Source organism: Coloeus monedula, assembly GCF_965178545.1.
Source record: "Coloeus monedula genome assembly, chromosome: 18".
In the NCBI taxonomy this organism is placed as follows: domain Eukaryota; kingdom Metazoa; phylum Chordata; class Aves; order Passeriformes; family Corvidae; genus Coloeus; species Coloeus monedula.
Window position 1 is genome coordinate 14,035,496 of NC_138798.1, and position 13,113 is coordinate 14,048,608.

At 54.2% G+C, this 13,113-nt stretch overlaps 1 protein-coding gene across 1 annotated transcript; it reads left to right on the forward strand.

The window, feature by feature from the left end:
* Nucleotides 1-2,263: 2,263 nt before the first annotated feature.
* Nucleotides 2,264-10,122, forward strand: HRK (harakiri, BCL2 interacting protein; the record flags this gene model as incomplete). The annotated part of the gene is made up of 2 exons (XM_082293474.1): nucleotides 2,264-2,565; nucleotides 9,986-10,122. The coding sequence occupies one exon, from the start codon at nucleotides 2,264-2,266 to the stop codon at nucleotides 2,516-2,518; it is 255 nt and encodes an 84-aa protein (XP_082149600.1). The 3' UTR covers nucleotides 2,519-2,565; nucleotides 9,986-10,122.
* Between the last annotated feature and the right edge of the window lie 2,991 nt (nucleotides 10,123-13,113).

Here is a 13,113-nt window from a genome sequence, read left to right on the forward strand (position 1 = left end):
CCTCTACCTTCCTCACTGGCCACTTGCTGGTTTCTCTCCTCTGCAGCTTGTTGCTGCCTGTGCTGTTTGTAAAACCCAACTTAACGAACATGAACGGGTGTCCAGGAAGAACCCAAACTACCTCGTTTAGGGGAGGAGGTCCTGTATGTAGAAACCCTGCAAAAGACAGGTGGGTGAGGGCTGGCCATATCTTGGCCGTGTGTGCTGGGACCCCAAACCCCCCTGTCCTGGGCTGATCTCCCAGTGTGGGCAGCAGGGAGGGGGGGATTCTGCCCCTCTGCCCCGCTCAGGTGAGACCCCACCTGCAGAGCTGCCCCAGCCCTGGGGTCCCCAACATCAGAATTACGTGGAGCTGCTGGAGTGAGACCAGAGGAGGAGATGCTCCGAGGGCTGGAGCCCCTCTGCTCTGGAGCCAGGCTGGGAGAGCTGGGGGTGCTCACCTGGAGAGGAGAAGGCTCCAGGGAGAGCTCAGAGCCCCTTCCAGGGACTAAAGGGGCTCCAGGAGAGCTGGAGAGGGACTGGGGACAAGGAACTGCAGGGGCAGGATAGGGAATGGCTTCCCAGTGCCAGAGGGCAGGGCTGGATGGGATCTTGGGAAGGAATTGTTCCCTGGGAGGGTGGGGAGGGGCTGGGCTGGAATTCCCAGAGCAGCTGTGGCTGCCCCTGGATCCCTGGCAGTGCCCAAAGTCAGGCATTGGGGCTTGGAGCAGCCTGGGACAGTGGAAGGTGTCCCTGCCCATGGCAGGGGGTGGGATGGGATGATGTTTAAGGGCCCTTCCAGGCCAAACCAGTCTGTGACTATGATTTGTTTTCCCTGTAAAGCAATCACTTGGAGGGACTTAGATGAGGGGTCTCCCTGGGGTGTACATGCTGGTGAGCCCTGCCAAGGGAGGGATTGCAGAGCAGGAGCTGGCCCTGCAGCGGGATGTGGGGCTGCTCCAGGGAGGGTGGATGGGCTGGGAAGAAAGAGGAGGGTCTCCCTGGACCCCTTTGAAATACCGGGATGATTTGCCAGGAGGTTCCCAGCAGCTTCTCTGCAATGCAGGGGGGGAAACAGGGCAGTTTGGGGTGATTCCTGCCCCACAGGGAGCCCCCCGTGTCCACCCAGGGCTGGCGTGTGGTGGGGAGCCCTGCCCGGGGGTGCCAGCCCTGCTCCTGTGCCCTGGCAGCTGGGGAGGGCCCGTGTGCCCCGGGTCAGTGCCGGGGGCTGTGCGCTCCTGCCTCGGCCACCCGAAATGTGATCCGAATCCGTAATGCTGAGGGTGATGAAATCGGCTCCGGCTCTGTGTAATCCCCTCACTGCCCCCCTGCATCTCCTCGCTGTCCCCTCCTCCAGCCCACAGTCATCTGCAGCCTCGAACTGTCCCTCTATCCCCACACCGTCCCCTCTGTCCCCACACTGTCCCTCTATCCCCACACTGTCCCCTCCATCCCCATGCTATCCCCTCTATCCCACACTGGCCCACCTTCCTCACACTTCCCCTCTATCCCCAAAGTGTCCCTCTATCCACATGCTGTCCCCTCTATTCCACGCTGTCCTCTCTATCCTCAAACTGTCCCTCCATCCCCACACTGTCCCCTCTGTCCCACCTTCCCCACTGTCCCCTCTATCCCATATTGTCCCCTCCATCCCCATGCTATCCCCCCATTCCTATGCTGTCCCATCGTACTCCCAGCCTGGCTTCCAGGATGTCCCACCACATCGTCCCACCACTGTTCCCTCCACTCCCTGTCCCACACTGTCATTACATCCCCACAGCGGTCCTGCAGCCCCGTGCGGTCCCCTCCATCCCCACACTGGCCGTCCATCCATCCGTCCATCCATCCGTCCATCCATCCATCCATCCATCCATTCCCACGCTGTCCCGTTGAACTCCCACCCCATTCCTGGATACCAGAATGTCCCAACGCAAGCACTGTTCCCCCCACTCCCCCCAAGTCCTTCCACCCCCACACCGTCATCTGCATCCCTGTGCTGTCCCTCCATCCCCACACTGTCCCCTCCATGCCCGCCCTACCCCCCATCCCTCTGCCGTCGCACTGAACTCCCACACCACCGCTGGACACCAGAAAGTCCCACCACACCACCGCTGTCCCCCCCCCCCTCCGCCCCCCATCCCCGCGCCGTCTCCTCGCTCCCCCCTCTCCGCCCGCGGCCGAGCACCGCCCCGCGGGGGATGATGTAACCCCCCGTCCCCCCCGTGTCCCGCCCGCGTCCCGCCCGCCGCACACTCGGCGGGCTCGGCGGCGAGCGGACGCAGCCATGTGCCCGTGCGCGCTGCGCGGCCCCCCCGCGCCCTGCAGCCCCTGCGGCCCCGGCCGCGCCGCCCGGCCCGAGGCCGCCGCCCGCCGGGTCGCCGCCCGCCTGCGCCGCCTGGGCGATGAGCTGGAGCAGCGGCGCAAGGCGCGGGGCCGCGGCCCCTCGGCCGCCCGCCGCCTGGCCGCCGTGGCGGGGCTGCTCTGCGCGCTCACGCCCGCGGCCGCGCTGGCCTGGCTGATCCGCAGGAGGAGCCTCTAGGGAGAGGGGCGCTGGACGGAGCGGGGAGCAGGCGGGACGCGCAACAGGTGGGCGCGGGACGGGACGGCCCACGGGGCTCGGCTCGGTGCGGCGGGGGGTCGGGACGGGCAGCGGGCGCGGGGGGCTCGGCTCGGTCCGGCCCGGCGGAGCGCGCTGTCCGCGGTACCCGCGCCGCGCCGGGCTGCGGGAGCTGATCGCGGCAGCGCACCGAGCCACGGGCTGCTCGTACGGGCGCTGCCGGGTCGCACCCATCCCTCTTCCTTATCCTATCCCTCTTCATCTCCTTTCCCTCTCTCCTCCTCTCCCTGGACTGCCGGTGCCAGGTCGCACCGACCTGTCGCTCTCCCCTCTCCCCCCTATCCCCTCCATCCCCACTTTCCCTCTCCCCAGGACTCTCCAAACAACCCTCTTTCCCCTTCCCCAAACTTTCACGGCTTCCACGCCTGTGGCTTTCCTCCGCCCGCGCCACTTGTGCTCTCGTGGGGCACTTTCAGCTGCATGCCCGGCAGCGGCGCGGGGGGAGGATCCGAACAGGTCCGTGTTGCCCCAGCTGCCGGTCCCGGGAGCTGGAGGATGCCCCGCGCACCCGTTCCTGCCAGACCTCCAGCCCTCTTTTGCGTGGAGGAACTTTCCCTGTGTCCTGCCATTCCCTGGTGAGCTTTAGACCCACGGGTGCTGTGGGGCACCCATCACTAAAGTCACTGGGTAGTGGAATGTCCCCACTGGACTTTGCAGTGGGGCAGCCTGAGACATTGGCTGTGTGTTTTGGATAATGCCTTGCCCACTGCTGGGGGTTCTCCCCGAGGTGGGTCCCAAGCCAGTGGCCAGGAAAAGCCCCCAAGCCCAGTTACTGCTGGTTCTGTGCTCCAGAGCCACTGAACAAACGAGCAGCAGGGAACCAGGACATTTCTGGTCCTGTAACCTTCGTTGTTGTCATCCTGGTGACAGCTCCGGGGCTTGTGGCGACAGCTCTGCATCCTCAGCCCTGGGAACACTCAGGGATACTGAGCATACATGGGGTCACCTCAGGCATTTTGGGTGCTCTGGAGTGTTCTTCGAGTCGTGGATTTGTCACCACAGACTTAAGGAGCATGGGCTCCTCTTTTGGGTACTTTAAATTGCATCATAAACACCCCCTCCCGTGTCTCTCTGTGTTCAGGGAACAATTTCAGTGCATGTCTAACTTTCACTGTTACGCACTGTTGTGCGCTGGTTTCCCACCAGCTTGGATAGGGTAGTGTGGAGGGGAAGTAGGGTTATCAGAGAGTTTAAAAATGAGGTTTTCCAGCAGGTCTGTGTGTTTGCACTGTGTATTTGTGCACTGGGGGGGGGGGGACGCATTGTTGTCATCCATCTGAGCCACAACTGCTGTGTCTGGCGAGAGGTTCCTCTGGTCACCTTTGGAAAGCTTTCTTTGAAACAAAACCAGAGCAAAACTGCGGGGTTTTGATGAATCAAAGCCTCAATTTCTATAAAAGCAGGCACTGGATGGTGCCTGCAGGGCTGTGTCCAGCAAAGCTCTCAGAGGTGGTGTCAGTGGTGTGGGACTGTGGTCAGGAGCAGAGCAAACACGTCTCTCCCTCCCCATCAGTTTGTGGCAAGTTTGGTTCCAGTGTTTGGAAACAAACCCACCCGTCTGGCTTGCTGGCCTCTCTGAGCTCAGAGTTGAAATCCAAGGGGGAACTGCAGTGATCTCCCTTATCTAATGTCTCAAATGTCCTTTCCTTTCTACCAAGCCAGGGAATTTCCTCCCTGCCCAGTCTGGGACTCCATCCCAAGCAGAGAAGGTGGCAGGTGAGCAGGGCTGGCAGAGGGAGCCTGTTAGCTGGCCCTGGTGATCCATGCACACACTCAGCCCAGACTTCCTGGCAATCCCACGAGGCCAAAGCTGTTTGGAGTCTTAATTTTTATGAAGGTTTATTGGGCAGACACTATTCTTTTCCCCAATCTCTTCTGCTGTTGATCCTGGAGTCCTCACTTCCTGGAGTCCTCACTTCAATTTCTGCCCACCAGTTGCTTATAAATGGCTTTGATGAGAGGCTGTGGAAAAGCCAAGCTTATCCTGGGCGCCTCCGAGGCGAATTCCATGGGCAGCACCTCATGCCCGCAGCTTCAAGGGCTGCCACAGACAGGAGGTGCTGAGCTGCCTCCAGATGCTCTTGGACACAAATACGAATGTCAGGCTGAAGAGGAGCTCCCAGTGTGTGATAGGAAGCAGTTTCAGGGATAAAGGTGCGAGGTGTGGGGATGAACAGGCTGGTGATGCTCTCCTGGCTGTCCCTGTGTGCAACCTGTCCCACTCCTGCCACACTTCTAAGGCACAAGTGACCAAGCTGCAGATGAAAATATAATGCAAGCTCAGAATAATTAACTATGTCATCTACACCTCAGTTCCTGGGTTATTCTGGCCATTAATAATCTTTTCATCCTGAGTAGTAATTTGCTCCCACCAGTGGAGGTTTCTGACTGTCTGCAGAGTCTCGGAGCCCCAGTGATAGTGCAGCAAGCTGGGTTAGCCTTGCAGATGAGGTAAGACAGCATTTGATTACCCCAGCAGAGTATTTCTGAACAAAACAGGCATTTTTCTGCCATCCTCGGAGAACTCTGCAGTGACAATAACATTGTCCTGCAACAAGCTGGGAAGCCCAGCCTCTAAACACTTGTGATCTTGGGATTTCATGGAAGGGCTGGCAAGAGGAGAGTAACTTGTACAGTTAATGAGTGCCCTGCAGAGTCAGCCTTTGTCTCGTGATCTGGTGGTTGCAGAAGGAATGGAGAAAAGAGGAAAAGGCCAGTTTCAGCTTGGGTTATTCTTCGAGTTCCCCTCCTGCTTTTTCAAGAGGCAGCAGCACTGGTGCTGGCTGCCGTGAGTGTACGTACTGCTTCTGAGGCAGAAGGTTGGTGCTTGTTCCCTCAGCTCCGTGTGGCTTCACACAACGGCACAGCTCAGGGAATAATCTTGTTCTCCAGGGAACCTCTCCTGCTCTCACAGCCCTGGGTGATGCCAGTGAGAGCAGGATTAGGGCCGCTGCGTGTGACCAACTTGCATCTGTGGACCGTGCTTGGGATTTGGGGATGGATGCTTTGCAACTGGCAGTTTTGTGATATGTAATCTGACATCACCTTGAAACATCCAACCAGGGCATGAAGTATAGTTGTCAGGTGCCAGTTTGGCATACAGTGTCACTTGTATTGCGCTCTGTTAGTTCAGGAGTGGCAGTGTATTAAAATCAAACCCTACTTGTCCCTGCCAGCTCCACCAGCCTGATTCCGTGCCCACTGTGTTGCCAGGAATTCCCCCCACTGTTTGCTGCGAGGTTCATGCAGAGCCACTCTGTCCAAAGTCTCAGTGCAGTTAATTATCTGTATTAAAACTGGGTTGATAAGATTTCTGGAGGTGTCCCACTGAGCTGTGCAGGAGAGCAGAGCAAACGAAGGACCAGAGGCAGTGGAGATGCAGAGAGCTGGTTCTGCACCAGGACAAACATCCAGCCTCGTGCACCCCGTGTGTGTCCCTCAAACAAAGAGGCAGGCTCTGTTGTTTATCCTCCTGGATGAGAAAAAAGCCAGCCCTTCCCAGTGGCAAGCATCCTGGCTCAAAAAAGCCAAAGGTCCCCACCACCCTCGCCCCAGCCTGACAGTTAAATTGCATAAAGAAAACCTGCAACGTTAACTCTCCTGATAAACAAGCAGCAGAGTTTGCACAAGCAAACAGCAGCCCAGAAATGGCTCATTCCACAGGTGGACGGACCGTGGCCAAGCCAGACAGTCTCTGTGGGAGGATTGGAGCCCCAATGTATTTTTGTACTGTCTGGGTTCCCTGGTTTTTCTGAGTGAACATCTCCCAGACACACCATTCTTCCCAGTTCTTCCCTAGTACTCTTGAACCCCCTCCTAATTGTTTTTTGGTCTTCCAAGTTCCCCTTCCATCTCCCGCGGAGATGCTAATGAAGTGTGAGTGTACACGGATGGGGCTGCTTGGGAATTTGACAGGGCTCTTGCCCAGCCCTTGTTCCCTCATTAAGCTGCTGCTGCGTGAGGACGGAAGCGATTGTGCCTCGTTTTGTCCCTGCCTCCAGCGTGCCCTCAGCGATGCAAGCCCCTGGATGTATTTTTCCCTTTCAATATATCAATAACTGTTATTCAGTTTATTAGCAGTGGGACGTGTGCCAAGTGAGTGGCCCGTGTAATCCCTTTAAACGGAGCAGTTCCATGCTGACACAGTAGCCATGAGTAGAACTCCTTTTTCCAGCTGCTGCTGGAGCCGGGAGCTCAAACTCTGCTCTGGCTTCGTGCAGGTGCTGCCCAAAGGTGGCTTCTCCTCCTCCTCTCCCTGAATAAAGATCAGTCAGAGAAGTGCTGAGATGAGATGCAGGACCCCCTACCTGAGTCGTTTCATGCCCATCCCACTCAGCATCCATGAGGAAAGCAGCTTGGTTTTTTTTTGTAAACGCCAGCTTAGTGAGCTGTGGGATAAGGCTGGAGAATTCCAGATAATTGGGAAGTGAGGCTGCCTGTGTGTGTTAAAAAGCACTGGGATGTGGTGAGGTTGGCTGAGGTGGTTTAGCAACCAAAGGGATTTGTTGTCTCATAACCTTATTGCTCCATTTGTGCAATGGTTGAGAGCAACAATCTGAGCAAAATCTGCCTCTCCCTAAATGCCCAGGCAGAGAGGGGTACATCACCAAAGGGAATGTCAGTTCCCATGAAAAAATTTCAAAGGAAATGAATTTTTTCTTATCACTTCCATCCATGTTTCCAATAGACATTGCAGTTTTATAGGAACTCAGCCATAATTCCTTTTATTTTATGAGTAAATTAAAATGTTGATAGTTGTGGACAGTTTTCCCCAAAGTTTCAGCCTTTTAAGAATGACACATAAAATAATCAATTTTTCAGCAGCTCTGCAGAAGGGATATGCTGGCTCTCTTTCCAACTTACTATCCACCCCAGGACAAATGGGATGTAGTTTGGCTTTCCTCAGCCTTTTTCAGACCCAAAGTACCAAATTTTGCTCTGTCTGCTGAGTGCCTATTGTGGGAAATTTGGAGTAACTCCACTGGAGTCAATTGGGTTGCCCTGGATTTACGGTGCTGTAAATGAGATCAGAATTGGCTCAAAGTATATTCCATTAATGAGTCAGATACTGGCAATGCAGCCAATATGCACCCAGAAGTGGCTTTAACACAGCCTAGGATATTCAAAATTGGTTTATTGAGAGATGGGCTCAGGGCCAGGATTCTGGGGTTCTCTTTTATTCTTTCCATGAAATTCACCTTCCTGCAGAAGGCCAGCACGAGGCTGATGCAAAACTTAAGAGCCATTTAAGCCCTTAGAATGGGGCTTGTGAGATGCATAAACATTGTGCTGAGCTCTTTGCCTGCCCTGGAGCAGATTTATCACTTGGAGTTCAAGATGTTCTAGGATTTATCAACTTTTACAGGTTTTTATAGATTTTCTATACGTTAAGTGACACAGAGAGACAGTTTGTAAAATACAGTGACACCACAGATGATCTGTCGCCGGCCATGGGTGGCACAGCAGGACAAGGGTTCAGAGCTTGGCAGTTGGAGGTGCTGCTACAGGAGAAATAATAAATAAGGATTAAATGGTTTTGCTGCTGAGGAAATCCTTTAATCAACTCCTGAACTCTTTATTCCAGTGTAACTTGAGTAAATATCTCACCTCTGGAGTGGCGACAGCCACATCCTCCTGCTTTGTACAATGCCACACTCACAGCCCCGGCTGTGCCCTGCTCTGGGGAATTCTGGCATCATGTGGGGAGTGCAGGTGCCCCAATCCTCTCCTCATGGTGTTTCCCAGGTCTGGAGAAACCCGTGGTGCTGTGTGCCTGTCCCTAAGCTGGTGAGGGATACAGGAAGGGCTGCATCCCGGGCGTGCAGCTCCGGAGGCTGAGCAGGGGCGCATTGCAAGCCCTGGGCTGTCCCTGACAGCTCTGCAGCGACTCTGAGCCCAGCTGCTGGTTTTGTGTAGCTGTGTTTGTCCCTTCTCCCACAGCAAACACCTCTCCTGTTTACCTTCTGCCAAAAAAGCCAAGCAGCTCTGCTAAACCACTCTAGGATACTGTGGTACTTCCAGAGGGCAGGTGAGATGTGGGAGATGGAGCACGGAGGTGCAGCAGCGCTGGGATGGGGCTGGCTGACAGTCTTGATCACGGCCAGACTGGAAATGTGCTTCACCTGTGGATGATTCACCCTAGCCTTCCTCCTTCCAGCTATTCCCACTGTTGCTTCAGGTTCCTTGAAACTAGAAAGCAAGGCTAGGAATGAGGGAGGGAGAGGCTGGAATTGCCACATCCTGTGTGCAGCTGGCAGGAATTGGGATAAAGCAGTCGTGGTTCAGTCTTCTGCCGAGGAACCAGAGACATTCCAGGTGGCTGGAACAGCGAAAGGTCACAGCCCCAAGGCTGCATTTGGGCAACAGGGTGGGATTACTGAGGTGTCCTGGAGTCAGCAGTTGGACTGATGATCCTTGTGGATCATCACACTCCCACTTGCGATACTCTGTGATTCTGCTCAGAGTCTGTGGCAGCACCAGAATTCACCTCGTTCCCTGGAGGTTCATCTCATTCCAAGGCTGCCTCCTGCCACCTTCCCGCTGGCATGACCAGAACATCAGGAAGGGAAGGGATTCCGGAGTAAGGCAGCTCAGGATCTGCCCCAGAGCTGTTTGCCAGCCCTGATTACGCTGTGCCTTCATGGCTGCTGCAGTTGCACCGTCAGCGGCTCCCCCTCCCCTCTCCCAGCCGGTGAAGTCACCTCATCCCAGCAGCCAGTGGAGATTTCTCTGTGCAGGGTTTTATAGGATCACTCATTGTCCCAGCCTGCCAATGAGACATCCATGGGATCTGCCCCAGCAAGGGCTGCTGTCAACAAACTGGGGGCTAAATGCTGGGAAATGGGAATTTCGTAGCAGATGCCCCTTGGGCACCTCTTCTGCTAATTTGCACTTAGATGGGTGCCTTTCTCTGAACACTTTATTAATTAAGGCTCGCAGCCCACCTGTGAGGCAAAGAAGTTATTAGTGCCCTCATTTTTCAGCAGAACTGAAAGCAGTGGTTTGCCCAAGGCCACAAATCTAATCAGTGGCAGAGCCAGGAATGAGTGAGTTCTTCCAGTCTCCTGTGATACTCCATGCACCCCACTGCCTACCTGGAACAAATTTAATGGCTTCCCTAAAAGTTCACATTTTTGTTAGCGTGATGTAAATGAAGATGGAGCAGCCAAAAGGAGCCTTGCAAGGAGGAGAACTCCCAGAAATCTGCAGTACCCAGGGCCAAAGGCATCATCTTCTGTCTGAGCCACAAAGCATCCTCCCCATAAATTCCACACCTCTTCTTGTCCGTAAATTTAGTAGGAGGGTTCAAGCATAAATTTAAAAGAAGCTTTTATTGTACCCAGTGCATCAACATAATTAACACCCAACCCTATTCTTTTGCTTTCTTAGGCTGGAGCAAACCCTGTGCCCTTGGAGAAAATTGTTTCCCCTTTTCCTCCAGGGAATCCAGAGCCTGAGCAGCAGCTGTGAAGAGTGGAGAGAAAGAAAGAAGTGGGAGATGCTGGAAGTGCTTTGGGCGACATGAGAAGGAGGATTTGCCCGGAAGGAGCTGTTCAAGGGCCCAGCAGCAAACCAGAGACACAAAACCTGCTTATATATAGAAGAATGTAACCCTGTGTATGCAGACGTGGACGCGTGCATGCCTTGTCGAGAGCGTAAGCGACATTCCCTGTAGATCGCTGCTGTGAGCAGCCCTGCTCCTGCAGGCCGAGCCTTGGCACTGCTGCTGGCCCTGCTGGACACCACCCACTGCCCTGCTGCCCCATTTATGCAGCAGGATGAGGAGGAATCTCTACACCCAGATTAGTAATCCTGAGAATTCCAAACGTGCTGCAGCGAGGGCACGGCCCAGGCGTGGTGGGGAGCGGGTGCGGAGCAGCTCGGACAGCAGTTTGTGTGTGTAAATATTCATGCTCTGGCACCAGGGGAGAGCAGCTTTCCTATGACTTTAGTTTCTCTGGTGCTACATTTAATATTTGTCTGGGGCTAAACTGCCTCTCTGTGGTGCTACAGTTTCCCCAAGAGGATGTTCTGAAACGTGGGACAAGGAAAGATCTATTTTGGTTATTGATATTTATACACAAGATAGCAAAAAATAAGACTTGTTGAGAAGGTGCTATTTTTTTTTCTTTCTTTCAATCTCTGCAGAAACTAAGACAAAACAAATAATCTACCCCAGAACTTTATAAAACTCCTTTTCTTTGGAGCAGTTTTCTTTTTATTTTGACAGTGTGGAGCTTGGGAAGCAGCAGGCACTGAGGTGGAAAGGACACAGAGCCCTTTCCACTGCAGTGTGCACATCAAAGTCTGCTAGAGCAGCACTTCCTACAGCTCCAGAGCTGGGAATTCTCCTGCATGGTGATTTATTCAGTCCCAAATCCTGTGAACCAGGGAAGAGAACTCTTATCCAGACTGATCACCAGAGCAGGGGATAACAGGAGAACTTGGCCTTAGAAGTCAAAGGGCTTTTTTCAGTCTAGTACTGAGCACTTTTTTCCTTGCAGCCAAAACTACCTGTCAGATTTCGGGTACCTTCCACATACAGCAGTGACTGTGCACAGTTTTTTAGAAACATTTTTCCTACCTTCAGATATTTGCATCAGAAAATCGACCCTGCCATGGCAGGGAGGGCATTTTCAAAGGCATAAAGGAATGTCAGAACCCGATTTCTAAAGGAAATTTGGCTCCTTGTCTTTTAAAAATACTTCCCCCCCCCGAGCCCAGCCCAGGAAGAAGCCGAGTGGCCGCTGTGTCCAGTCAGAGCCTGCATTTGCCAGTGCTGCAGGAGAAATATTTCTAAGCAATCTGAAAGCTAAATTCTCCCTTTATCAAATATTCACCGCAGTGTTTGGAGCCCCTGCACACATTTTCCTGGGTGTTATTGATCCGAGTCCATTCCCAAACAGCAGCAAGGGCTCTGCTGGAAGAACAGATTGTTCCTAGGGAAGAACCTTGCCCTGCCGTAGGTGATATGCAGTGTTGGGAGGGGTGGTGTAGCTCCGTGTAGTTTGTCTGTCCATACCCCTGGGATGGTCTCAGAGCCACAGGGACCAGTGAAACATTTTCCTGCCATGTTTGGCCTGATGCTCAGTAATCCTCAGCATCCTGAACCCCATCCCAGCTCAGTCTCCTACAGAAACAAGGACAAATTCTTCTAACAAAAGGAGGAGCCTCAGCTGATCCCAGCAGTGCTGCCAGTGCCGGGCAGAGCCTTAAAAAAACCAGTTTCTGGAAATCCCTGGAGTTGTGGGACTGAAATTGTGTGTATGGAACCGCACAAGTCCCACTTGAACAGGAACCATGGATGTGACACTTGGCTCTAGGGGACACCCCCTGCAGCTCTGCCCTGCACATCCTCCCCAGGCCTGGGACAGGCCCGGGGCTGGGTCACATCCCTCAGAGGCTCTGCCACAGATTCCTCACCTCTATCAGCTCTGAATGTAATAAACTTCTCACCTGGAATAGGCATTATTCCATTTGCCCTGTGCACACAGCTGGCACTGCCCTTGGCTCTCCTGCTGTCCTGGCTGTTGGGGGCTGCTCCCAGTGTTTCAATTCCCTTGGAACAGCACAGCCTAGGAACAGGAAAGGAAGTTCTGTCCTTGCCATCGAGGCCCCACCTTGGGAGAGTCCTCAAATCTGTGATCAGCCCCAGTGCAGGGATTGGCTGACCTCCCTCAGTCCCAACCCTCCGTGGACAGGCTTGTCTGTAAAAATTCCTAAACCTCAGAGCTCCCAGGGGATTGCTCTCCTCAGGGGCTCCAAACAGTCAGCAAAAAATGTTAAAGACTTGTCCTGCCCAGCTTGGAACATCTGTGGTGCTTCTCACATGGAAACCAGAGCAGGTCTGGTACCCCAAATCCTGCTTTGTTCCTGGTTTTCTTCACTTCTGTAGTTCCAAACCGGATGTTTCGCATGAGCCGAGGGTGAAGTTGTTTTGTAGCCAGAATTCCCTGTACAGAACTGGAATTCCTTACTCGAGGGTACGGATTTGTCAAAGTCTTACATTTTGTGGTGTAATTGCTATCCTTGAACGCCTCCATTTTTGACAAGGGGTGGTTTTATCCTTTCTACAAGATCTGCTTTGCCCCTGGTTGGTGTTTGCATGGAAAGGGAAGGGTGCTGTGAACTCCCTGGAAATTCCCTGTTCCGTCCTGTGGGCAGGAAACCGGCACAGTTCCCCTCTGGCCCTTTTGTTTTCTCACAGCAGCCGAGCAATCCCTGGGTTTGGTCAGCTGGGAAGGCCGGGGAGTGCTCTCCAGACGGGAAAACAGAGCCCTCTCAGGTTTCAGCAGCGAGGAGAGCGCAGTTATGAGCTCATGGTCTGCGCACAGCACAGCTGGCAGGGAAGTCTTCATGAATTTTTAAAGCAGTTCTCTGCCGAGACAGCTCCCAGCACAACCTGGAATTCCATATTCCAAGGTAAAAGCAGCCTGGTGTGGGCTGCTGATCAGCTCCCCTGCCACCTGCTCACACAGCTCCTTTGGCCAGGTGAACTCTGGGCTGCACCAGCGACT